This window comes from Neltuma alba, unplaced genomic scaffold (genome assembly GCF_004799145.2).
Source record: "Neltuma alba isolate B1F8T4 unplaced genomic scaffold, ASM479914v2 tig00012821_pilon, whole genome shotgun sequence".
NCBI lineage: Eukaryota > Viridiplantae > Streptophyta > Magnoliopsida > Fabales > Fabaceae > Neltuma > Neltuma alba.
The window spans coordinates 147,123-172,900 of NW_021637213.1; the positions used below are offsets into that span (position 1 = coordinate 147,123).

At 35.1% G+C, this 25,778-nt stretch overlaps 5 protein-coding genes across 5 annotated transcripts; 2 read left to right on the forward strand and 3 right to left on the reverse strand.

The window, feature by feature from the left end:
• The first annotated feature begins 728 nt into the window (after positions 1-728).
• On the forward strand, positions 729-1,324 carry LOC114731289 (uncharacterized). The gene has a single exon (XM_028918432.1). The coding sequence runs from the start codon at positions 729-731 to the stop codon at positions 1,224-1,226; it is 498 nt and encodes a 165-aa protein (XP_028774265.1). The 3' UTR covers positions 1,227-1,324.
• Positions 1,325-7,049: 5,725 nt separating this feature from the next.
• Positions 7,050-8,476, forward strand: LOC114731300 (pre-mRNA-splicing ATP-dependent RNA helicase prp28). The gene is made up of 5 exons (XM_028918438.1): positions 7,050-7,073; positions 7,159-7,431; positions 7,539-7,602; positions 7,690-7,929; positions 8,022-8,476. The coding sequence occupies exons 1-5, from the start codon at positions 7,050-7,052 to the stop codon at positions 8,159-8,161; spliced, it is 741 nt and encodes a 246-aa protein (XP_028774271.1). The 3' UTR covers positions 8,162-8,476.
• On the reverse strand, positions 8,378-9,559 carry LOC114731322 (2-keto-3-deoxy-L-rhamnonate aldolase-like). Its single transcript, XM_028918460.1, has one exon. It carries the CDS (start codon positions 9,371-9,373, stop codon positions 8,564-8,566), a length of 810 nt encoding a protein of 269 aa, XP_028774293.1. The 5' UTR covers positions 9,374-9,559; the 3' UTR covers positions 8,378-8,563.
• Positions 9,560-10,280: 721 nt separating this feature from the next.
• Positions 10,281-11,603, reverse strand: LOC114731292 (galactomannan galactosyltransferase 1-like). The gene has a single exon (XM_028918434.1). The coding sequence runs from the start codon at positions 11,601-11,603 to the stop codon at positions 10,281-10,283; it is 1,323 nt and encodes a 440-aa protein (XP_028774267.1).
• Positions 11,604-22,632: 11,029 nt separating this feature from the next.
• LOC114731288 (galactomannan galactosyltransferase 1-like) lies at positions 22,633-24,706 on the reverse strand. The gene is made up of 2 exons (XM_028918431.1): positions 22,923-24,706; positions 22,633-22,883 (listed from the first exon to the last, which is right to left on the reverse strand). The coding sequence occupies exons 1-2, from the start codon at positions 24,222-24,224 to the stop codon at positions 22,827-22,829; spliced, it is 1,359 nt and encodes a 452-aa protein (XP_028774264.1). The 5' UTR covers positions 24,225-24,706; the 3' UTR covers positions 22,633-22,826.
• Between the last annotated feature and the right edge of the window lie 1,072 nt (positions 24,707-25,778).

Here is a 25,778-nt window from a genome sequence, read left to right on the forward strand (position 1 = left end):
ATTAGTAATAATATTTTAAAAAAGACAATACATATTTATTACAAATAACTAATTCAACTTCTTTCTTTAATTTCCTCAAATTAGTCAATTAGCTCTTATAATTAGGACCGAAGGTAGTATTTTTTATTTTTTTTGTGGGGTGGATGAAGGTCAAAGAAGCTCTGCCTTTGTATATTACAAAGAAACATATCGAAAGATTTGTTTCTTAAAAATTTTAAGTTGAAAAGTCTTTAAATCTATACAATTTTAAAGACTCAAGTTACTAATAAATTTTAATAGATTTATTATCATGTTTTTAAAAATTACTATAAATTTTGGAAATTTTAATTATAAGTACCTTTCCTAATTTCTAAATAGCAAGTTTCCAAATTTTAGCAGTAAATTTCACCCTAAATTTTTTTTTAATTAATTCGAAACAATCTGTAAAATATTTTAGCCTTTTTTTTTTCTCAGGAAAAAGAATCCAGCAGGCAACCATATAGGTATCCAAGTGCTAATGATATACAGTCAAGAGACAACAATGATAATAAAAAAATAAGAAGATTATTATCCACCCATCCATCAAATCAAACTTAATTATAAATTACCGGATTTTCATTTCAAACATATGAATCATCCCCCGGGGTCCAACCTTATCCCAGCTTTCCTCCTTCCACCGTGAGTAGATTATAAAAAGGACATTTCTAGGTTTTAAAGCAAACAATCCTTTCAGTTACAGTATCATCGTCATGGGGAACAAGAATAAGGCCATCAAAGAAAGGAAACTGAGTTGGTACATAAAAGCTCCGATCCGATTCCTCACCAGGGCTAGGGACTTTTACGTCAATGGCATGAACCGCCTCTCTCCTCACTTCAACTCTGTCGACACCGCCTTCGGCTGCCCCGCCTCCCATCCCTTGGTCCTCCCTCGCAGCTTCAGCGCCGGGCCTGCCGCATCCTCACCTTCTTCTGATGATTATAGGGAGCTCGTGAGGGCTAATTCTGTGCCTTACCGCCATTGCGGTGGGCTCGATCTTTCAGTACTTCAGAAACAGACGCGGTCACCGTCGTCGCAGGCGCCGGCTAAGGGGTCTAAGATGGCGGTGCCTCGGAGTCGCAGCGTGGCAATCGGAAGAATCAATGAAGATGAGCCGTGTGAATTTGACGACGACTTCAAGACAAAGCCTTCTGTTTATGCTAGAAGCAGAAGCTACGCCGTCAGCAGAAGTGCAAGAGTACGCTCTTAGCAGTTAATTATGTCAAGTAACGTAAGGATCTGATCATGAGAATTGTTGAGATTCTTGATTGTATATCTGTGTTTTTGTGAGAATTATCATGTTATTAATTAGCTTCTTGATTTCTGCTCTTCGGTTATCTCAATCGTATTTGTGCGAAATGTTGAAATTATTGATTCCAGGGTGTGTGCGCCCGTGTGTATATCTGCGTAGTGTCGTGATTCAGGAGAACTAGAACCAGATTGAGTAATTCATGAGTTTCCATTCGTCTGAGTTTGGCTGCGTACATAACTTCTAGAAAATTTAGGTTGTCTTCATGACAAAAAATTTGTAATGCATATAGATAATACTACCTCCAATCCTTAATATAAGACCTTATTTGACTTTTATTTTGATCCTAAATATAAAACCTCAATCTACTTTGTCTCTCATATTTATACTTTTTTTTTTCTAAAGTAGCCCTTCTAACAATGATAGTTCTAGTCAATACACTTGATTAGCAAGAATATTTTAGAAAAGACAACACCTATTTAGGACAAATAACTAACTCAACTTACTTCCTTAATCTTCTCAAATTAGTCAACTGGCTCTTATAATTAGGACCAGAAGTAGTATCATTTTTCTTCATGTCTTATATTACTACCTCCGGTCCTAATTATAAGAGCCAGTTGACTAATTTGAGGAGATTAAAGAAGTAAATTGAGTTAGTTATTTGTCCTAAATAGGTGTTATCTTTCCTAAAATATCCTTGCTAATCAAGTATATTGATTAGAACTATTATTATTAGAATGACTACTTTAGAAAGAAAATATATAAATATTAGAGACAAAGTGGATTTGGGTCTTATATTTATGACCAAAATAAAAGTCAAATAGGGTCTTATATTAAGGATCGGAGATACTAGAATGAAACAACAAACATGTCAGTTATTCATTGCCATTCTGAACCTTTCACTTTGTACCTCTCCGAATTCCGTACGTGTTAAAAACTGCATCAGGATTTCCGGCAATGGCTAGCTACCTTAGCTCAATTCCTCAAGTTCTATGAAGAGTGAGATGTAAATTTATCATAATTAAATAACATAGAAGCAAGATAAATATTATTAAAAAAAATTTCATCCACTTTTTGTTATCTGATATTTTGAAATAAAAATGCAGTGTTTAAATTTATTATCATTATACAAATCTCATATATTATCCATAAAAAAGTAATCAAGGCATGAAAAAGGAGAAGCCATACATATTATGGGTGCGGTTGTACCAATCCGGTATATAGTTATATGATATTAATAATGTATCTTTGACTTTATATTAGAAATTAAGAAAACCATTTCTTGCTGCAGTTTTATATAGTGGGGTTTCAAACTTTCAATAATGGTGAACGAAACTAACGTGCATGCACTACTACTACTAATTGATAAGTTGAGGCTTTCACTTTGAAGCCCCAACTTGTAGGATGGAGAAATTGTTTGATTATTAAATTAAGTGAAACGAATGAAAACTGCACAAATAAGAGTATGTGGAGCAATATAATTTGCAGCTATAATGGTACTCATCAACCACCATGACTCACGCCCACCATGATGATTCATGTTAATATTGCTACTCCGGTTTTTAATATAAGACTCATTTCTCATATTTATTAATTTTCTTTAAATTACCTCTATGGATACTCCCTCAACCATAATCAAGTAGAAGTGTGAGAGGTGGTATTAAGAAAGATGATTATAGTGTTTTAGGAAAATCGTGTCATATTTTATATAATTAACTAATTTATCTAATTTTTTTAATCTAATTAAATTAGTTAAATAAATTTTATATTAAGTACCGGATAAGTAATAAATATAACTTGTTTCCTGAGGCAAGCAGCTTCCCAGACTTCCTTAATTGTTGGTAGACTTGCTGATACTTCGCAAGGTTGAGTAATCCATACTCAACTATCTTTTCCTCTTCCCAAAAATAAATATCAACTCATGAAATAGCTGTTTATTATTTAAACCAATAACGTTTTTCAATTAACTCATGATAAGATATAATATAAGGGGCATAAATATAGTTATGTTCGTCATGTTTTTAATTTCGTCAGAAGTTTGACAAACAAACAGGAATCATTCATATTCACGTGGGGGACCTGTATATGTATGAATGAAATGAAAAATACTTTGACGGGTCTTTGATGTAAGAACAAGAGAACTAATTTACAGATATTATAAAAATTAGTTAAATTAATTATTTATAATAAATATGTGTTATTTTTTTATATTTTTTTCTAATCATGTGTATTTTAATTATTATTTAATAAAAACCGTTATGATATATAAAATTAACAAAAAAATTTTTAAAAAAACTATCAATTTAAAATATAAAGTGAATTAATTAAAGTCTTATATTTTACATCAAAATAAATTTTTTTGTTTGGCCTTTATATTTAGCGGTGTGAATTGTTGACAAAGTTGATTGGAGCGGATAAGAACAAGGTCCCGGTAATTTCATAATAGGACTTTTTCAACTATTGCCAACTATTCCCCCTTTTATTGTTAAAAGCTCATTTTGTTGAGCAGAGATTGATGGTATTTGATCAGTTAGGCTCAGCCCTGAATTCTCTTTTTTTTTTAAAAAAAAACAAAGAAAGAAAGAAAAGTACAAAATGTTAAATGAAAGTCAGAGGCAGGATTTATTCATTTCAATAACTAATATTTAATATTACTGCCTTTTTTAATTTTTCAACCAAAACATAAATAAAACGTAATTATTATAATATGATCTTTTTATTTCATGAAATTTAAATTTGATAATTTGCTCTAAAAGAATTGAGTCCTGAAATATATGTATTCTAATTAATTTTTCCTCGACACATCATTTATATCTCCGTCCCCTTTTCCTTTACTAGGAAAACCAAATATTAACTATGAGGAAAACCAAATATAACTATGCACACATGGTTGCGAAAAAATGCTTACCTATGAAAATTTTGAATTTTCATAATTTCATCCACAATATGAAAGGATTTATTAGGCAGAAAAGTTGAACTGAAAATTCGTTCATATCATATTTTATAAAATATAGACAATAGAGTAAACTTTGATTTTAATATGTTGTATTATAAATTAAATGATATAAAAATATATTTCACAAATTTATATCACAAAAGTGCACTTTTTCTTTTAAATAAAAATATGTTGGAGCCAGTATTAAAGTCTTCGATCAAGATTTCATTTTTTATATCAATTCAAATTAAATGGTTGAGCTTAGTTTCCAGTCCACAGTTTGTTGAAGAGCAAGCCCAAGGATTATATTTTTCAAAGAGTTCTACACAATTCTAAACGCCCGCCGTATTAAAGTCATTTCTTCTAGTCTTCTAAACACATTAATAAAAGCCTTCAATGCTTTGATTTCAACTCGTTCTTCAACTGAATTGTTTTTATTTTCAACTTTCAAAGTAGAAATCTCACGCAAATCAGATGTAGAGTGTAGACCACAAAATATCGATTTGTTTACATATTTTTAATAAAAATGAGCAAAGGATTCGGTCCCCATGAATCTATATATAATATTTAAAAATATATACTTCCTCTGGTCCTGTATATAAGCTTCAAATAACCAAATCACGTCTAACGAACTAGCAGCTAAAATTAATTAAAAATAATAAATATGTCAGAAATATATTTTTTTTAAAAAAAATTTGCTTTTATTTATTAAGAGAATAAATGAGAGAGGCAATAAATTAAAAAAAATGATGAAAGAGAATATACGGGGTAATATTAATGAGAGAATAAGAATACTAAATACAATCAACTAAGGTCAAAATAGGGGGAAAAAAGTAATAAATGTTTAAACAAACTCAAAAATGAAGCTTATAATTTGGAAGCAGACTCCTTTTTAAAAGTAAAATTTATATATAGAACCGGAGGAAATATTTACTGAGAAAACTAAATCACTATGTCTTGTATCTCCACTTCTCTCTCTGTTCTTCTGTTCTACTGCAAATCGTTGGTCAAATGGATTATAATTACTTGTTACTATATGTTTGTGGAAGATAATAATTATGATTGAGAAACGTCGAATTTGAAGCAACCTGGCTTTGCATTGAATTGTACGTATAGCAAACTAAAGAACGAAAGTAGTGCCTCTAGGATTTGACGTAAGTTCTTGGTTGATTACAAACTGGGTCCTGCCAGTGAAGATTTTGGCGTATAGGATAATGGAATATAAATATAAATGGAAGGTAAAACGTCTCAAAACTCTCAGTCTCGGGTAATATCCAATTACTTAATTAATATTCTTACTAAAATTGTTTTCATTGACTAAGTAATTGAGCAGCCTATCTAAGCTACAATAACGTAAAATTTACTTTACTAATTCCAATAAGAAAATATATGAGAGGATTCTGCTGTTGTCTGGATTTCGGTTCACAAATGGAAATTCAGAATTTTATAAAATGTCACAGAAATACAGAATCCCAACAAAAAATTGCTATTCCTCCGTCCTAAATTGTGATTTTTATAAAATGGATCTTATATTTAGAACCAGAAGAATATATATGATTAAAATCAGTCCCACTGTATTTTTCCTATTTTTTTCTTGATTATCTAGTGTGGGTACTTTAGAACATTTCTCCATCTACATACAGAGGTGGGATAAAATCTGAATTGTGTAAGAAGTAAACCAACAACCACGTCAACAATAATAGAGTAATAGTAGTACCATCTTTTATTTTACTTTAATTTTATAAATTATGTAGATGATATGATTTATGTCTTCATATTTCTCATTGTATTGAAGTTGAACTCAACAATAACAATCGATGCTACATCCTCGACGGGGCTAGAATACAGTTCGATATAATAATATAACCATGCACAAATTGTCATTTAATTGTACCAAAAAATTGTCATTTATTTATTTATTTATAAGCATAGGTATCCTTCAATTGGATGTAATTCTATTCGAGACACTATTAAACACTAAATGTGAGTATCTTTTTGAGCAAAAATTCAAATCTTAGATTTTTCATGTAGTGAGAAACTACTTCTTTTTTTTTTTTTGGTTAGACCCAATTCTTGGTCTTGCTCCGTCTTTTACACTGGTTTTTACTCATTTTTGTACAAAGAGGGCCTTAGCCCAGAATTACAAAATCGAACTAATACTTCTGACTACAATATGAGTGGGCTAGGCTTAAAAGTTAGAACCCATATAAAACAACTTGATCCATTAGGCCCTTGGACTAATCCGGTTAACCCATATTATTCTCTCTCTCTCTAGAAAACTTTGACTGACTTACCATTTATTATTATTTTTTTCAATGAACTATTAAGCTTTGTTTAGTGTTTATCACTTCATACTTTCAGATGGAAGAAGATTTGGAGCACTTGTAGATTATTTTTTCGCTTTCGTTATGTCGCCCTTTATTATTAGTTTTTTTTCCCCTGACCCCTTATTATTAGTTTTTTCAATAGTTATGTTAGCTTTTTTAAACGTTACTTGATGTTATATAATACATACGGATCTCTTTTAATATTTTTCAAATTATGGAAAAATTCTCCTAGCAAATTATAGGGTTCATAATCATGCCTGCATGGGATGCATATTAAATGGATAATCTGTTAAGATTGTAGAACTACAAAAGAATTAAAAAAAAAAAAATTGGGTTGGCTAGCCTGCTACCTCATCTCGGTTTGACATAGGCTACCCGTTAGATTAGCTGAAAATCATTGTTATTTTTCAGCCAAAATTTAAAAAAACAAAACAAAACAAACAAATTTTACCCTCTAGTACAATGGGATGTTTTACAGCGGGTAAATGGAAACTATAGAAGTAGGTAAAATAGACTAAAAGAATGGAAACTATTATACTTGCCCTGGTGATAAAATAATTTTATGCAAATAAAATAGAATAAAACAAAAAATCTATGTGTGTGTGTGTCTTCCCTGTTCCCACGCGCACAGACGTTTATACTCATATGCCTTCAATCTCGATTGATTCCTCGAAGTTTAATTCTTTCTGAGGTTCACTGCTTCAGTTCAAGTACCAAGACAAAAGAAGACCCAGAAGGCGTTTCTGTATTGAAGCCAAATCAGCAGCACTACTGTCTCAAGTTCTCAATTTTGGTCGTTCGTTTGGCTTTCATGAACCGGGAAGAGAGAAAACGCAGGTTCAATGAGGCCATCGTTGAAATGCTCTTTCCACCTCCGCCTAAAGATGAATCTCCTGCATCCCCAGTACTATGTTTCTCTCACTTCCCCTCTTCCTTTCTTTTCTTTTCTTTTCTTTCACTTTTTTCCTGCATTCGTTTTGATGGTAAATGTAATAGTGTCATCATCTTTAGCCAGAGGAAGAGGCGAATCCTGTGCAGGCTTCGATCGAAGGTTTTGGTTCTGATGCTCTTCCAGGTTCTAAACCATATAATTTGTTTCAACTGTAACTAGCACTCGCAAACAGTAACCAAACTTCTCTTTTTATGGAATTATGACTTGTAGATACTTTGGATGTTTATGAGAATGCATCTACAAGTACCGAGGAAGAACAGGAATCTGACTCGCCAAAGCTAACCAGGGCTCAACGGAAGAAAATCCGTAAAAGGAAGCTCAAGGAAGAAGCCCTCCGTCGCGGAAAACTAATCGGGCCGTTGTTACCCACCGATCAACATGCGGATCACCCTCCAGCTGTTCGATCAAATGCCTCTGAGAGTCAGGAAAATTGTGGACCAGACAAGCCAGGTCAGAATCATTTGTGCACTTCTCGTTGTGTTCTCCATGAAATTAACAGCTCGATATTGTTGGGACGTTTATTATCACATGACTTTGTTTAGGCCCTCAAACCTCGAAGAAAGTAAATCAGCGAAGGAAAGCAAAAAGAATGGCGAAGGTGAAGCAAAACTCCTCTGATGCTGAAAATCTCAATCGACACTCTGCTTCAGAACCTTCTGTTGACCTGAAAGAAGACCATTAGCTTCTGATTTCGAAGGATGATGACTCCTGTTGAATTTTGCCGTTGTAAACGATAAGTACTTGACCAGTGCAGTAAATATTACTTATCTGAGATGGTAGCTTATGTGGTTTGAGTTCGTGAGAAAAATGCTTCAGAGTTGCATTGTAATTTGTTACTTATTAGAGGATCTTACGAAGCAACAGAAACCTGGTAACTGATATGAGTACTGTAATATTAAACGGAAGGAATTTCAATTTTGACGATAAGATTTAGACATACAAAGTACAAACACATGAGCAGCTACGAAATAAATCAGCTTGTTATTGTTTGACACAACAGATACAACCACAATTTTGCAGAAACATCAAGTTATTTTATTTGTCTACTGTTACAACCTAGAGGAAGATCCAAATCGATATCCATTCATTTTGCTGACTTGAACTTCTTGATGTCCTCAAGGCAGGCGTTTTTGAAGAGGATTACATCCACATTAACACGAATCAAGCGATACCCACGATTCTGATATTGTTCAGGTCCATCGCTTGCGGTTCCAAACCTTCCCAAGTAAGGTCCACCACCATTTTTGCCTTCAAGGCCTAAAACCGTCTTTTCCACTTCGTCGATCATCTTCTTCACCCTCTCATTCTTGGGGTTCGTCAAGCAACCTATGCTGGCGCTCAGGTCAAGCGGGCCCACCATTATCATGTCCACGCCGTCCACGCTCGCAATGTCTTTCACGTTCTTGACGCCCGCCTCTGATTCTATCTGACAAATAATCAGCAACTCCTTATGGGATTGGTCCGGGTAATTCGGATCGAGCCCGTATCTCGACGCTCTAGCGATGGATCCGGCCCCTCGAACTCCGGCTGGCGGATATCGGCAATACGACACCGCCTTTGTGGCTGATTCAGGGTCGTCAATCATGGGGAAAATGATACCCTGTGCGCCGAGGTCGATGGCCTTCCTGACCCAAACGGGGGAGTTCTCGGGAACGCGGAAGATGGCGGGAGTTTGGGTGGCGGCGAGTGCGTGGATACAGGGGAGGGCGTCTGAGATTCCGCCGGGGCCGTGCTCCATATCGATGAGGACAAAGTCGTAACCGACGTAGCCTAAGATCTCTGCGACTGTCGGGGAGAAGCTGAGGAGAGATACCCCATAGAGGACCTCGCCGTTTTGGACTCGGAACTTGAGAGTTTTCGTGGTGACGATGCTGCCATTGTTCATCTTCTCCATTACCAGTATAGAAGGGTTGGTGAGTGCAGGATGAGCGAAGAGCTAGCTCATAACGGAAACGATTGTGGAAGAAAGCTAATTGAACAAGTCATTTTAACGGTAGAAGAGACAGATAACTCATTGGACGCATTATATTGTAGCATGGAGGCAGTCCTGTGACAAAGCACAGTTACGGGTATTTGGCTTTGGGAAGTGGGAACGTCTTTTTTCATTCTCCAAAGTTTTTGTCTGTTCCATCAACTTCACTTTCATACTGAATCATGGTCGAAGAAACGCAAATCAGGAGTGCAACTCTTTTGTTTTTTTTTTTTTCCCCGGCGTAGTACATTTTAAACTTCAGCTTTCAGAAAAAGTTATAACAAATTTATTGTTTTTCTTACAAAATTTATTTGTCGAAATGTCATTTATTAAAAATTAGTTTTTGTAACGAGATATATAAAACAACTGAATATAAGAACATCATAGAAGCATATCATGATATTGCTATACATCTAAAATGCACAGAGAGCCATTCCAAGTGGTCAGGATAGAGAAGGGAAAGACATAACATAAACTTTTTTCTTGGGGTCCACATAAAAAAAAAAAAAAAGGTACAATATTGTGAACGAAAAGCAAGCCTAACTGGGAAGCTATCCAGGACTATTGGCAATTTGGCATGCATAACCTCAACAAACGAATCGGTTCCCGTTTTCCGCTTCTATTGCCCGGATCTTGATATGTGGCTCCCGCGCCCTGTTGGCCCAAATCAAACCCGCATAAGACACTCATTGGCCCAATATGGCCTAAAAATTGTAAAACTACCAGAAAACATGACACGCCCTAGCTGAACAATGCTCTGGCTTTATTTTTTTAATAGAGCATATAAAATTAATTAAATAAAAAAATAAATAATGACCTGAAGGATGTGTCAGGCAGGGTAATCGAAAGGGATAGGAGAAACGGAGTTATCCAGTAGATCCGGGTGTACGTAACCATAATTACGCAGCACCTGATTATCCGCAAAATTGAGAGCCTTCTTCATTCCATTCCAACAAGAGTCACCTGAATACATCTCATTGTGATTTCCATTGCAAGGTTGGCAGCCCGTGAAGTGTGTTATGAACGGCCTCCTCCAACTCGCCTCCTCCTTCTTCAGGTACTTCTCCCTCGTCTCACTGTAATTCTCACTCACCATCTCTGCATGTCTCCTCCTTAGCCTCTTATCTTCTCTATCCACCTCATTGTATCTCTCCGTTATATTCTCATATGTCCCCACTAGATCCTCCCAGTAACCCGAGAACGCGTACTCTGTTTCTAAGTAAACCTTGTTCCCCCATTTCTCTTTCTCTTCCACGATCAAGTAAGCCAGCCCCGCCTGATCATCCGACTCCGGGTAATTCTTGTCCTTGAAGGTGTTTTTCTGTATTTCTCCCCACTTTTTGTACTCCGGTGACTGTGGGCCCATGTTTGCCCACTCATCCATGAAGTCCAACGACCACTGGCAGTTTCTGATCAGGAACACGCCGGCGTTCAGACCCATCGAGCTTTTGTCCTCGTGTACCAGGCGAGGCCACCCTTGAATCATGAGGTTGTGGTTTTTGTAACGATGCAGTGGGAGCTTGAAATCCATGTCTGTGAACATGGCGTCAGAGTCGATCCACCAGATCCACTCGACCTCCGGATGGGCCATCATCGCCGCTTTTATCATCGGATACTTCGACCAGTATGTTTCCATATTTGAATGAAGCAGCACGTTGTTGTAGAAGATGTTGTAGCCGTGGAGACGGCAGTAATCCACTTTGTTCTTGAAGAACCCGAGAAGCAGGTGATCGCCGATCGGATTCTGACAAGGAAACGGCTGAGATCCCGTCACCATGAGGATCCGCTTTCGCGCTCCTGGGATGAATGACGGATGATGTAACAGCCACTCCTTGCGCTTCTCGTCCCAGTTCTTCATCGGTTTGTCTAGTGTGTAACCCATTTCAGGGTCATCGTAAAAGGTTTTCTCCGGCGGGTCGTGTCGGAGATCAGGACCATGCGTACCAGCACCACAGATAAGAGCGCCGTCGGGACCTTTTAGGGATTTCAGTCTAGCGGTGACGGACTGAAAGTTGGGGGTCTTGGGAGGAAATGGGGCTATGAACGACCAGAAACCCCAAACCACGAAAACAGCAGCAAGCACACCTCCGAAGAAGACACAACCATCGGAGAACCATACGGAGGATTTGTTTCTAGAATTCGACCTGGCCATGATGGGCTAATTGTAGAATAGGAGGGCTCCGGAGATGCCATTTATAGTAAAGAAGACGGCGGTGGCTTAAAGCACTTACCAGCTGGCTTTTGGTTTTAGCCCACTTAATTACCTGGTCGGCGTGTCTGATATATAGCGGGGTAGCGTCTCGTCGTGGAAACGATTTAGCTTGCGTTGCGTGAACTATATTTGGGAGTGTCTCTGCTAAAGTATAAATTAGCAGAGGTCGTCAATGGTGGAAAAAGAGTAGAAAATTCCAAACTCCATCCCTGAAATTGAGTACAAAGTGGTGGTTTCAAACGTGTAGGAGCTGGAGACGAAAGCTATTTATATTATGATGCGCATTGTCGTCTATATAATACTAGAGAGAGGTAACTGGTAAGGTGTTTGCATGGTTTCTGCACTTGTGTTTACGTGTACAGTATAAAAAACTAGTTCATGTTTAGACACGTGGTATGTAAACGACAGTTCGCACGGCCAATTCCCTTTCTTTCCAATTGATCTTCATTATCTAGTTTGCGTGGTACTCCTCTAAGTCCTATTTATAGGACAGAGAGAGAAGGTTTTTTTTTGTCCTATTTATAAGTCACTTCATTAATTTTTCAGTGTGAATGTATTATTTTGTCCTTCATTTATTATAGTGTAAGTACTTATTTTTTTTTGAAAGGAGTATATATTAAATAGGGGTAAAGTTGAAAAGTTGTTATATTTTAATAGAGAGTTAATGCAGTTTAAGGTTTTTCTTGGTCTGTGTGAAACATGTTAGAAGTACCTTATAAATAGGACCAGAGGAGTACCACAGAAATGAGATGATGAAGCAATGCCAACAAATATGTATTTTGATGTTAGCATTAATAATGTTTCTGTATTATATGTAACTTGTATGTTTAAATTCACTGGATTGTATTAACATATATAGTTAGTGCCTTGGAAATGACTTCCTTTTTTCAATGTGAAATAATATGGTAGCTTCTTTAAATATAAAACGTATTTAACTTTTCTCTTAGATTATGTTAATTCGATTATTAGATCAAAAAATGGAGTCTAACGTATGGGGTATACATGAACTACAATAATTTCCCTTTACAATAAAACTGCGCCTGGTCTTTTCTTATATTGTTTAAAACTTATACTATTAAATTGAGGATAAATGTGTACAGTCGAATATGATATGCTTAATTAGCATGTTATAACGGGAAAAAAATGTTATGTAATATAATATTACGTACTACTCCTCAGATCCTTAATATAAGACATATTTAACTAATTTGATTAGATTAAAAAAGTTAGGTAAGTTAGTTAATTATAATAAATATAACATATTTTTTCTAAAATACTATAATCATCTTTCTTAATATCTTCCCTCCCTCGCTTAGCTAATTATGATTCAGAGAGTATTTATAAGGGTAATTTACAAAAAATTGATAAATATAAAAAAATAGGTCTTATATTTAGGATCAAAATTAACTTAACAATTAGATCTTATATTAGGGATCGGATGAGTATATATTACGGATCAATAGATATGTGTTTACTTTTAATATAGTTTTGCAGACGTAAACACTCATTAGCGTAACTTTTAGCCTGCAATGGTGTTGATGTATAAATAAAAGTAATTATTTATCCAATAAATTTAAATAAAGCTAATGGTAAATTTCTCAGATGATAAACTCTCAGTAATCCACCAATAAAATTGAGACGCATAATTTTTCAAGTTTGAACATAACTATAGATTTGAGACCCGTATTTTCTAAAAACTAATTGTATCGTCATTTGTCGGGAAGGTTTACAGTAAAAGTGATATATTTATTAAGAGAATTAATTGAAAAGTATCAAAGCAAAGGGAAAAAAATTGCATATAATTTTTACTGACTCGAGAAAAAACTCACGATCGTATATTATTTGAGAAGTACTTTGAAAAATCTAAGAAAAAATAAAAGTGCGTATGTTTTACATATTAAAGTTATTGAAGATATGCATAAGAGCGTAAGCATTTGAAGCTAAGACAAATACTTTTTTTTTTTTTAGCAAAAGACAAAATACTTTATTGCAAGGATTAGCCTATGGTAAGATTGTCCGAGTCTTCACTTGTTTGACCTAATTTTAGGTTTTTAACTAAGCATATACAAGACGAAAAATATAAACTCTAAACTTGAGTTATGAAACACCTTAGAGTTGAAGGACTTCTGGCTAAGTAAAAGTAAGATAAAAATATAGAATATCAGCCGGGTTTTTGTTGTAAATCACTTATAACTCATTTTTACATACTAAAAAATGAATTAAATTGATAAAATTGTTCAAATTTATTCTTATTAAATATCTTTCCTCTCAATATTAATAAATCATTCTTACATTTCTCTTTCTTTTCTCTCTTTAAGAATGAGAATCAAATAAGGGTAAAATTAAAAATTGATCTTACTTATATTTGGGATAAAAAAATCTCTTTTACAGGTGACTTAATTATAATAAGAATCAAATTGATACATGCATGCCAATTTTAATAAGAGATAAGCTATAAGTTATTTAATTTGAAGATTAAAATGAAAGATTTATCAAATCATACCACAAGTGAGGTACGTAAAAGAATCTAACAGTGATTTCTTATTTCTATTTGAAAACAATGTCATTCCGGTTTACGATTTACCCCTCTCATAAATTTACAATTGCAACTACATGTAAACCACTACCAAGCAAAGAAGATTAAAAAGAAACGGAAAAACAAGTTGGAAAACGACACAATGAGCAGAAAGAACAAGTACTTGCTAATTTAAGGAGTTCAGCATATAATATGCAAAGAACTCGGATTATATGTTGTAATATTTTTGGGTGTGTCAAAGAAAGGATCCTACGTTAATTGGGAATGTGGGAAGATGAAAACAAATTGAGCATTAATCATGGACAGATTTTCTTATTATTATTAAGAATAGGAAAATCAAATGTTAAAGAGTTTTAATGTCATAAATGGATTTTCAATGCCTTAAAGATGGAATGTTTGAAAATTCTTAATAGTTATTTATCACTTAAATACGTTGAAGTTTTTAAAAAATGAAACGGTGGAAGTTTTAAACATCAAATGGTGAGCCTTTATTATGCAATAAAACCTATTAAAGTATTAAACGGTTTTTCCTACCATTCAAATGTGTTGAAGCAATTTTGAATGCGGTCCATTCAAATTGCTTCAATGCATTAACCGACTAAACATTAAATAATGTTTTGAAAGATTAAACGGATTTACCATTTACTACAACGTCCCTAAATTGATGGCATGCGTTCAATTTTATAAAGCTGGCGGTTTAATGTGAAAAGGAGGCTGCCAACGTTTAAAATATGAGGCCTATAAAAGGGTGTTTCATTCTAAGGTTTTACACACAGCTCTAGAGTTTTCGAGCTCCTCTCTTCCCCCTCTTGTGTGTTCTCTTACCAGTTGAGTTTACTACTATCTTCTATTGTTCTGCTCACCCTGTTATATAGGAAGGATCCGTTTAATCCTGGGAGTGCCGCATCCTTATTTATCGGTGGTTGCAAAATAGCTCTTACGGACAGTGTCTGTAAAACATGACTCGGATTTATCATTCTCTGCAAGTGTTGCTGTCAACAGGGTTTGCCTAGCATTATAGAGGAGGTGGAAGATCTGCTAGATCTTGAAGAATTTTGGTACTGCCGCCCACATTATATATGTAGACGAAACAGATTGCTCAGAATTAATGTATGTTCCAAATTAAAAACTAGAATGCGGTGAATCTTGTCGCGTTCGGATTCAGTGCCAGAAGTTAATTCTCAAGCTGAATGCTTCATATCGTGTAGAGCTCAAACGTAGTCGTAAAAGGAGCAAACGCATATATTTTAATTATGACATATTTATCGTCTTTTTAAATTGAACGCTGCGTAAAAGAAAAATATTTTAATGGGTCCAAATCCTTGATTAAGAAAATTTTAACCTTGGCCATTTAGCAAGGCAATCTTAATCCAGAGACAAGCCCTCGGCTTAACTTGATTGGGAAATATTCCAGGTCTAAAAAAATTTTACTATTACAAATTTATAAATATTTGACGCCAAATGCTTAACGATTATTCTAAAAACTGTCAAACAAGAAAAGACGCTAATAGAAAAACAATACTTGACGGTTCTAGATAAAACCATCTAGTATTCATTATATAAGAGTTTTATAATTTATTAAAAATATTTATTTTACAGTTCTCCTTATTAACCGTCAAAACAATTAATCACCCACAGTCTTCTTGTCGAACATTTTCTGAATATTTTTCCGCCCCTCTCCCACAATTGCCTGTCCCAACCTCGATTACTTTCCTCACTCAAGCTCTTCTGGCCGTCAAGTCTCGTCGATTCCCATCCTCGTTGCCACCTCTACCTTCAACTACCTCTCTACCGCCCGTCTCGTTCCACAATCTCCTCCAACCTTAGGACAATCTCAAGTACAATCTCATCTTCGTCACTCTCTGCTCTAGCCTCATCGTCTTCCTCATCACTTTCCATTCATGAGCCACTAAAAAGCTATGTATCTTGTCGATTTTAACTGTTTCAAGCCCAAGTCGAAGAGGATTTGCACTGCTGAGAGATCTTCATGGAGAGATATAGTCTAAGGGGATCATTTGCGAAAGCGATTTTAGGGTTTCAAAATTTGAATTTATTTGTTATATTTTCCAAATAAGATAACTAAAAAATCATCAAATAAGATAACATGCGAAGCATATTAATGTTACTTCTAATATGGCTTTTTTGGCTTCATAGGGAAAGGCAATTAGATGTATTTTTGACTTGCCCTCAGTCACCTCTCTAGAAAAGAGTAAGGCACTATATGCTCATTGGGACTCAGAACCAATCAGTACTGCTAGAGAAAGGTATCATATCAAAATAAATAGTATTTATTGTTTACATTTTATTTGTGCGTGTGCGTGTGTGTCTTCAGTTGTTATATGCAACTAATCCTTCAGATAATGAAGGAAATTGCTCAGGGATGGTTGGACTTTCACTCAATTAGTATTGTCTTAATAAACTTGTTTTGTTTTGGGGGAACAGAAATTAAAGAGGTTTGAATCCTTTTGGTAAATCGACTAAATTAATTTTGAAGGTAGGGAATGAATAAGCCAAGCCATCATAATGTGTGCCCATCCCTAGACAGATCCTACCATGGTGTTGAAAACATCTTTTTATAAGGGAAGAGATGAAAGAAGAGAGGGTATATAGTGGTAACTAGTTCAAAAATAAGTAAAGGCCTATCCTTATAACTAGTGAAAACTAGATTCTAATTGGTGTTGGAACGTGTGGGTCTATGTATTTCCATGCCCAGCCACAATTGGAAGTGTCTCTCAAAAGTGTTTTTTAGAGATGGTAATGGCTAAATTCTAACCACGTGTGTTCCTCTCATATTGCTTTTGATTTGAAGGACTAAGCTAATGAGATACATAAGAGGGTCGAAGACCAAAGTTTAGAAAATCAGGAAGAAATCAGGATGCTTACTAGCTGCTTACCTCCATATTGCTTGTGACAAGAAGATAAGCCACGCACTGTAAAGGGTACATCTTGTGATACTTTTAAACATCTAATATATGCTTCCCAATTTATGTTTCCTTTTGTAAATGAGCTTTCTTGAACCTATGGATTTCAACTAGAAATTTGCTCTATTGCCAATGGAGACACAAAGAAGGAAATTGGCCGAGCAAAAGAATACATAGTGATTTTGATCTATTGACTGGTTATTCACTCCTCTAATAAACACATTTCATCATTTTTAGTATTAATTTAGTATCACTAATACTGGTTTCATCATAACCTGTAGAGGCGATTTTGTTCTAATCTTGGCATGAACAATCAAGCTGTTAAAGCTGCTCAAGAAGCAATGCAGAAATCAGAAGAGTTTGATATAACGTAAATTTGGATTTGTATATGATTATCGATTACTAAAATAGTGATCATAAGCTAGCAACTTAAGCTAACAACTAAGTTTGGTAGTCCTATTGTTTACATATCTATACTTGTGCTGTAATATCTATACTGAATGTAGGATGCTTATTTTGACTTTCATCAATATGGTGTTGCTTCTACAAGGAAAATAGCTGGCAATAAGCAGAAGGTTTAAATATTGCTCTATGTGAATATGAAATTAGGATATTAGCTCTTAAGATTAGAGTTTTATAATGATTTTGGCTTGGGCAATTAACTTTGAATTTGGCCTAAGCTCTTTGAGGAAAGGGCATCGTATGAGATTATGGGTCAGAAATATATTAAATCTTGTGCTCTGACTTTGATGAGTGCTATCTATAAATATTTGAGAAGTGATTAATCACTTTTGCATGCTTGTTTATTTAAATATTTGAGAAGTGACATGGGATTTCAAATAGCTACTAATTTAGAAATGTTGATATTTTGCAAAAAGAGAATATTTTGCATACAGAGGATATGGGCATTCGAGAATATTGTTGCAGTGGTGTTCCACATCATGGAATTTTTCATTAATAGATTTTCTTTTAGAATTCGAAGGAAGAGGCAATGTTCTTTTATGCATAGAGTGTTCAAATGATTAATTTCTTTCCAAATATATGATATTTATATATAATGTATTGGATTTTTAATTCCATAAATATAATTTGTTTATTTAATATTATCTTGTTGTTGTCAATAATTATATTATCTTGTAAATAAAAAATAAATAATAAAAAATAACTATATATCATAAAAATGAAGCTACTTAATCTCTCTAACAAATAAGATCTTTATTTGACGGTTCTTACAAAGAATTGTCAAATAATGTCTTGACCTTATTTGATGGTTCTTGCAAAGAACTATCAAATAATGTCACCTTATTTGATAGTTCTTAACCACGAACCGTCAAGTATTAGCAAATTTGCAGTAGTGTTAAACTTGATTGAAAATTATATTTGGGTGAGGATAATGCAGATGAAGTCTAGGAGTCAGGGTAAAGATGGAAATAAGTTAGATTAGATTAGGTTTTAACTAAATAGGCTTGAGCCTCCAATAAATGTAATGGATAGGAATGTAATGTAATGTAATTGTGGTTACAATAAGTTTGTTTGGTACCATGTTAAGAATGGGGTAGCAAAATAATTTTTTTTCATATTTACTTAATTACATATAAAATTAAAAGGACAAAAATATCCTTGTCTATCAAAAAAAAAGAAAGAAGAAAGCCTCCTCTTGCGTCTTGTACTCCTTCCTCATCACAATGAAAATCTGTTATCCTTGATCAGCTTCACTCACGAATCCTTTCGACCCCTTTTGGTTACTAGTTCAGACGGTATTCGAAACCCACCTACCATATCCTCATGGTGTATCATCTCAAGGTACACCACTTTCAAGTTGCTTCACTGGAGACTTTTGATTTGCAATAAAATCCCTTTTTCACTTCAAAAAAGAAGGAAGGAAGGTGGGTGCGTCTGGAGGTTGGGGCTGGATAAAAAAGACGATGAGTGGGAGGAGATGAGAGTTGGGGATTGAGTTGGATGGCAGTGGTGCTCCAATTGTGTCTGACTTTTCCAAGCTAGGGTGATAATGTATTTTCCCCATCATGTAATCTTCATTCATAGGGTCCATCTATGTAATCTGGATGCAGGCTTTTAAGCTAATCAGGATACTAAGATGTAATCTTGTTTACATTGTAAAGCCCAACCAAACAATTGAATTAGATTTTTATATTAAGATTACATGTAATCCTCATTCCTATAATCCAACCAAACATGCCATAAAGCCTGATTTTAAAACTGAGGCTGAGTGTGTGTGTAAATATTTTTTCCCCCTAGGCTTAAACTTGTGCCTTTAAAAAGCTCTACTTAAAATGTAAGCTTTTAAATAAGCTTAAAAGACTATGTCTCAAATATCATATGTAACGCTGGTAAAAAAAAAATCTCATATATAACATTTCAAGCTTATTTAGAAGTTTTCTTAAGCTTTCAAATATGTTTTGAAGCTATAAAAATATTATATGATTTAATTATTTAAATAGATTTAATTTAAACTTATAATAAAATAAAATAATTTATTCATTAAGATATCCCATAATTACAAGTTTACAATAATACATATAGGATAATTTGTTTATAATAGTAAAAGAAGCAATCCTAAGAATTCATCATGGTGGCACCAATAATCTTATATTTCAACATAGTTTCTTCTTTTACTTGTGCAATGAAAATCAAGACGACAATTTTTTTCTACTGAGATAATACTTCATTTGAATGTCATTAAAATAAATTTATAGCAATTATCATGTTTCATCAAATAATGCACATTAAGGAAGAAAGAGTGAGTTAGTATTGTCATCTTTGAGTGATTGAAGAGAGGAGAGAAAAAGGCGAACAACTAATGAATCAAAGAGTTGAGTTTATATATGAATGACAGGATGTGAAACTTAGAATTAAAACTTAGTAATTTTATAAATAGTTTATAAAATTAATTTATAGAGAGAATCCCATAAAAAAAGTTTGAAATTACTAAATTCCAGATAAAAATATATTTTAACTATTCTGGACTTGTATATAATACATAGGAATTTTTTATTCAAAATTTAGTAATTTCAAACTTCTTTTCATGAGATTCTTTCTAATTTATATTATAATACCTCCGGTCCTAATTATAAGAGCCAGTTGACTAATTTGAGGAGATTAAGAAAGTAAGTTGAGTTAGTTATTTGTCCTAAATAGATGTTGCCTTTCCTAAAATATCATTGTTAATAAAGTGTATTGATTAGAACTATCATTGTTAGAAGGATTACTTTGGAAAAAGTATATATAAATATGAGAGAAAAAGTGGATTGGAGTCTTATATTTAGGATCAAAATAAAAGTCAAACAGGGTCTTATATTAAAGACCGGAGGTAGTATATAATAATGCAAACTGAAAAAAAAAAAAACTAAACGCTTAGAAGAAGGGGGGGGGGGGAAGGGTACCGTTACGGCAAGGCAGTGGCTATAGGAAATTGGGAAAGGATAAAAAAAAATAAAGAGGCAGCTGAAAAGAAAAAAAAAAAGGAAAGAGGAGAAACCGATTCTCATTTAAGGGCGTGTTTGTATTTACTTTTATTAGTTTACATAAATCGATACAAAATTTTCTCATATGTTTTTTAATTCCGTAAATAATGATTAAAAAAGTACTTCCAAACAGGCTTAATCCTCCTCTCATCCTTTAGCTTTCCCACACTCCTACAGTAAATTCGAATCTTTTTTTTTTTCCCGGTAGAAAATAAATTGGAACTTGTGATGGAGGGTCAAGTATTTTGACAGTGATTGGGCCGCAGATGAAGTGGGTCCTCGGTTCTGAAGGTCCAAAATAGACATTTATGAGACACCCCATACAATGCTCCCCAACCGACAACCCCAACCCATGCCCACATGTGGACGAAACAGAGACTCCATTATACTATAAGGATCACATTATTGGGTTGTATATGCCTGGCCGAACAAAACAATTGTATCATTTGAGTCACATGTTGTTCTCAATACTTGAACAATTCGTTTTTTAGGCAATACAGCATAATAGTAGTTCACAAAATTTATTAAGTAGTCCATTTTAAATAGGTTTAAATGCATAACATTATCTTTGACAATTATTGAAAGAGTGTATTCTTCATAAATTTTTTATATCTACTTATTATAAATTAATTTAAAGAAAAAGTATTTTGATCTTCAAGTCGTTCTTATGTTTAGTTGTTTGAAAAAAAAAATCAATGAAAATAATTTGATAATTGTTATTTAAATCCAATGTTGATGATCACCCAAAAAAAAAAAAAGGTCAACACACGGGTGTACAGATATCTCTTCATGTCACGAGACTCACGACTCACCATTACTAATTGAATCTTTTGCTTTCCTAGGAATAATTAATTGCCTTAATTTCTTTATATTAATCCTACTTCTACATCACCCACTGGGCCACTTGCTTTTATGAACATTACGGAAAATAGATGCTGAGGTGGCGTAAATCGTATTCGAAAATCCACGTATATTTGGCTTTCATTATCATTAATTTCTTAACCCACGTGTATCTTGCCGTTGGAAAATAATCTCATTTGAGAGGTCATTTGGTATTAAATGTGCGTACCTATTTCAATAGAAATTTCAATCTTAACTATAAGGAACTAATTTATTCTGTCAAACCTTAATTCTCATTATTTTATTAACATGAATGCTAAATAAAAAGACAATAATCGATATAAAACAGATTTGGGTTAATATAATTTTTTATTATTTCTGTTTATATTTATTTTGATTTTGATCCCTAAAATTCAAAATCATAGATTTTAGCTTTTCAAATTTCTTTTTATTTAAAACATTAATCTTTATAAATTAATAAATACCTGAACCATTTTGTCTCTTAAAAATTCAAAACTTATGATTTAAAACTTTAAATATAAAAAATTATATTAACCTAGCAGATCTTATGACAATTTTAAGTTGGCAGCACAGAAAGTTGGCAGCACATACATTGACGTCAAGCCAAGTTGGTTGAAACCGAAACAGTTTTTTGGGCATAGCGAAGTGATAAAAACTTAGAAAGTGTCGAGTCGTTTTCAACTTCCCAGGTCGGTCAAGAAAAAAAAGAAGAAGTCATTTTCACTTCCAGGCTTTCACCGAGAAGCATAAATTAACGGACTGGCGAGTCAAGGTATAAACATGATCCAGTAAAAAATTTACTATTGAAGAATAAAAGGTACTCCTCCGATCCTTAATAAAACCCATTTAACTAATTTGATTAGATAAGGAAGTTAGGTAAGTTAGTTAATTATAAGAAAAATGACACATTTTTCTTAAAACACCATAATCATCTTTCTTAATACCTCATCTTCCTCTTCTACTTGACTATGGTTGAGGGGGTATCCATAGGGATAATTTAGAGAACATTGATAATATGAGAAATGGTCTTATATTTAGGACCAAAACCAACTTAAGAATTGGGTCATATATTAAAGACCGGAGGAGTACAACCACCAAACCAACATTCTACATTTTCTAGGGATCCAGAACCACAATAATATCATCATACACCGCTTCATTATGCATTAATTAATTGTCCCTTCGGGGACATCCGATTATGCATTAATTAATCACTTCCCCCCACCAATCACTTCCACATGCACTAACCCATCATAGCCATAAACATAAAATATACACAGAATCTCAGTGTGCATTGGTCATTCATAATTGGATCTCATTAAATAAGTGTAATTAACTTGTAATTTATTAATTGCCTAACTCAGGTTCTCTCCTGCACTGCAGGGTAATCGAAAGGGATTGAGGAAACAGAATTATCCTGTAGATCCGGATGCACAAAACCGTAGTTACGCATCACCTGATTATCAGCAAAATTCAGAGCCTTCACCATTTTGCCCCAACACATATCTGCCGTATACCTATGATTGTAATTTCCGCTGCAAGGCTGGCACCCCGTGAAGTGCGTGATAAACGGCCTCCGCCAGCTTCCTCTGCCGTTCCCTGCCTCCTTTAGGTACGGTTCCCTCACCGCGCCGTAACTCTCACTCACCTTCTCGGCGTGCCTCCTTCGTAGCCTCTCGTCCTCCCTCTCCAGTTCACTGTATCGCTCCGTAATATTCTCGTACTGCTCTGCTAGTTCCTCCCAGTAACCCTCGAAGTAATACTCGGCTTCCAGATAAATCTTGTCCGCCCATTTCTCTTTCTCTTCTGCGATCAAGTAAGCGAGGCCCGTCTGATCGTCTGACTCCGGGAACTCCTTGTCCTTGAAGGTGGCTCTGAGGGTTTTGCCCCACTGTTCGTACTCTGGCGTTTGTGGGCCCATGCTGGCCCACGCCTCCATGAGGTCCAACGACCACTGACAGTTTCTGATTAAGAACACGCCGGCGTTCAGGCCCGTCCAGCTTCTTTTTTCGTGTATTAGATGGGTCCACCCGTGAACTATGAGGTTGTGATCCTTGTAACGATGCAGCGGGAGTTTGAAGTCCATGTCGGTGAACAACGCGTCCGAGTCGACCCACCAGATCCACTCGGCCTCCGGGTGGGCCAACATGGCTGCCTTCACCACTGGGTACTTCGCCCAGTATGATTTCATTCTTGGATGAAGCAGCGCGGCGTTGTAGAAGATGTCGTAGCCGTGGAGACGACTGTAGTCCACTTTGTTCTTGAAGAGTCTCAGAAGTAGGTGGTCGCCGATGGGATTCCGGCAAGGCGACGGCTGAGATCCCGTCACGAGGAGGATCCTCTCCTGCGCTCCGGGGACGAACGACGGGTGACGCGACAGCCACTCTTTTCGCTTCTCGTCCCAGTTCTTCATCGGTTTGTCCATCGTGTAGCCCATTTCGGGGTCATCGTAGAACGTTTTCTCCGGCGGGTCGTCTCGGAGATCGGGGCCATGAGTGGAGGGGGCGCAATTCGTACCGCCGGAGACAGTTCCTGGGAATTTGAATGATTTCAGTTTAGTGGCGACGGACTCAAAATTGGCGTTTGAAGGAGGGATTGGGGCTATGAATGACCAGAAACCCCAAACCAGGAGAAGAGCGGAAAATGCTCCACCGAGGAAGAGGCAACCATCGGAAAAACAGCCAGAGGATTTGTTTCTTGAGCTGAACTTGGCCATAGAAGAGCTAGTACAGAAATGTGAAGCCTCAACAGATACCATGTTATGCCCGGAGAAAACGGAGGTGGATGAAGTGTATCATGCTTAACGTCTCTTGTGAATCGTCGCGTGATGGAAACTCCTGGCCATGTGAAAGACCATTGTTCGCAGGATTACGAATTAGCAGAGGTCGCGACGGAGAAGATCACAACCTGCCTGAAGCTGAAACCACACACAACAGAGGGTTTTGGGAATGGAAGAGAGTGAAGAAGGAAGCGGAGTTGCCGAGTGGAGAAGCCAAGCCACGATACGCAGTGTCGTTTATAGGAGAAAGAGCTCACTGGGAAAGGGAATGCCTGGTTTCCTGCAAATAGCTAACGTGTTAGCAGTAGATTGCAGGGAGTGATAATAAATCACTATGGACACGTGGAGAGCGACCGACAGTTGCCCCGCCAAATTCCTTTCATTCCGTTTCATTGTCTAGCTTTTACTTTTCACGCTAATTTAATTAATTGATTTGGACTTGGATGTCACAGGAAAAAAGGCGAAAGCAGTGAGGGGCCATAAAAGAATGCATGAGAAAAAGAAGAATCTTTTCTTTTGAACAATTATAATCAAGGTTAATGTTAGTGATGCATATAAATTAAGTACCATTAATTAGGTGTAAAGATAATTTGGATTCCGTGGTATGGGTGCCCAATGAGCTTTAACAAAGCATCTTATGTGCAGCTTTCATGTGGGAAATGATGGGGAATTTTGAAAGTAAATGTGACGTGTCTAATATCTTTCAAATCAATTAATCAAACCGATTAATTTGACACTTTAGCCCGTAAATTAAATCAACTCATTTGGATGTTAGCGAATGAAACAGTTGAAGCGTGCGTGAGTGTATGTTGACAATTTCTGATTTCATGTTAGGCTCCAAAACTGGGAGGCCGTGATTGTGGGCTTGGAAGAAGAATTGAAACTTTTTAGTGATGCATTTTCTACGCCTCAAGTTTCTCCGTCCTTGGAAAATAACATTAAAGATAGGAAGTTATTATTTTTGAATTGTGAATCCCATTTTTAATCTTATACATATGACGTGTAAAGAGTTGCAGGCTGCATCCCTCGTGTTTTTTGAAAAGGTGGGAAAGTGAAAAATAATATCCTTCAATCATGCATTAATTTATGGCCCAACACATGAAAGGAAAAGCCAATATCATCATATAATATATATATATATATATATATATATATTAATATGCGCATTCAAATGCTCAATCAGAGAAAGCATTGAAAACAATCCACACATAATCCAAATTCAATTAGTATATTAATTTTAGACGCCTATTGTCAATAATATTTTCATTTAAAATATGATATGTTATATATGGTATAGATGTAGAAGTTATCATCCGCCAAATATATGCGGCTGTGTATCATATTACTATTATTATTCACAGTCATATTTATCATGTTTTAATTTAATTTGATTAAAAACCTTGATAACATAGCCTCACACTAGTTTGTGCATTAAAAAAAAAAAAGTTTTCTTGTTAAATACTTTAAAATTCCAAATTTGTACGAATAATTTGTAGTGGTGATAAACTTCTGGAAATCATCATATGATGGGGC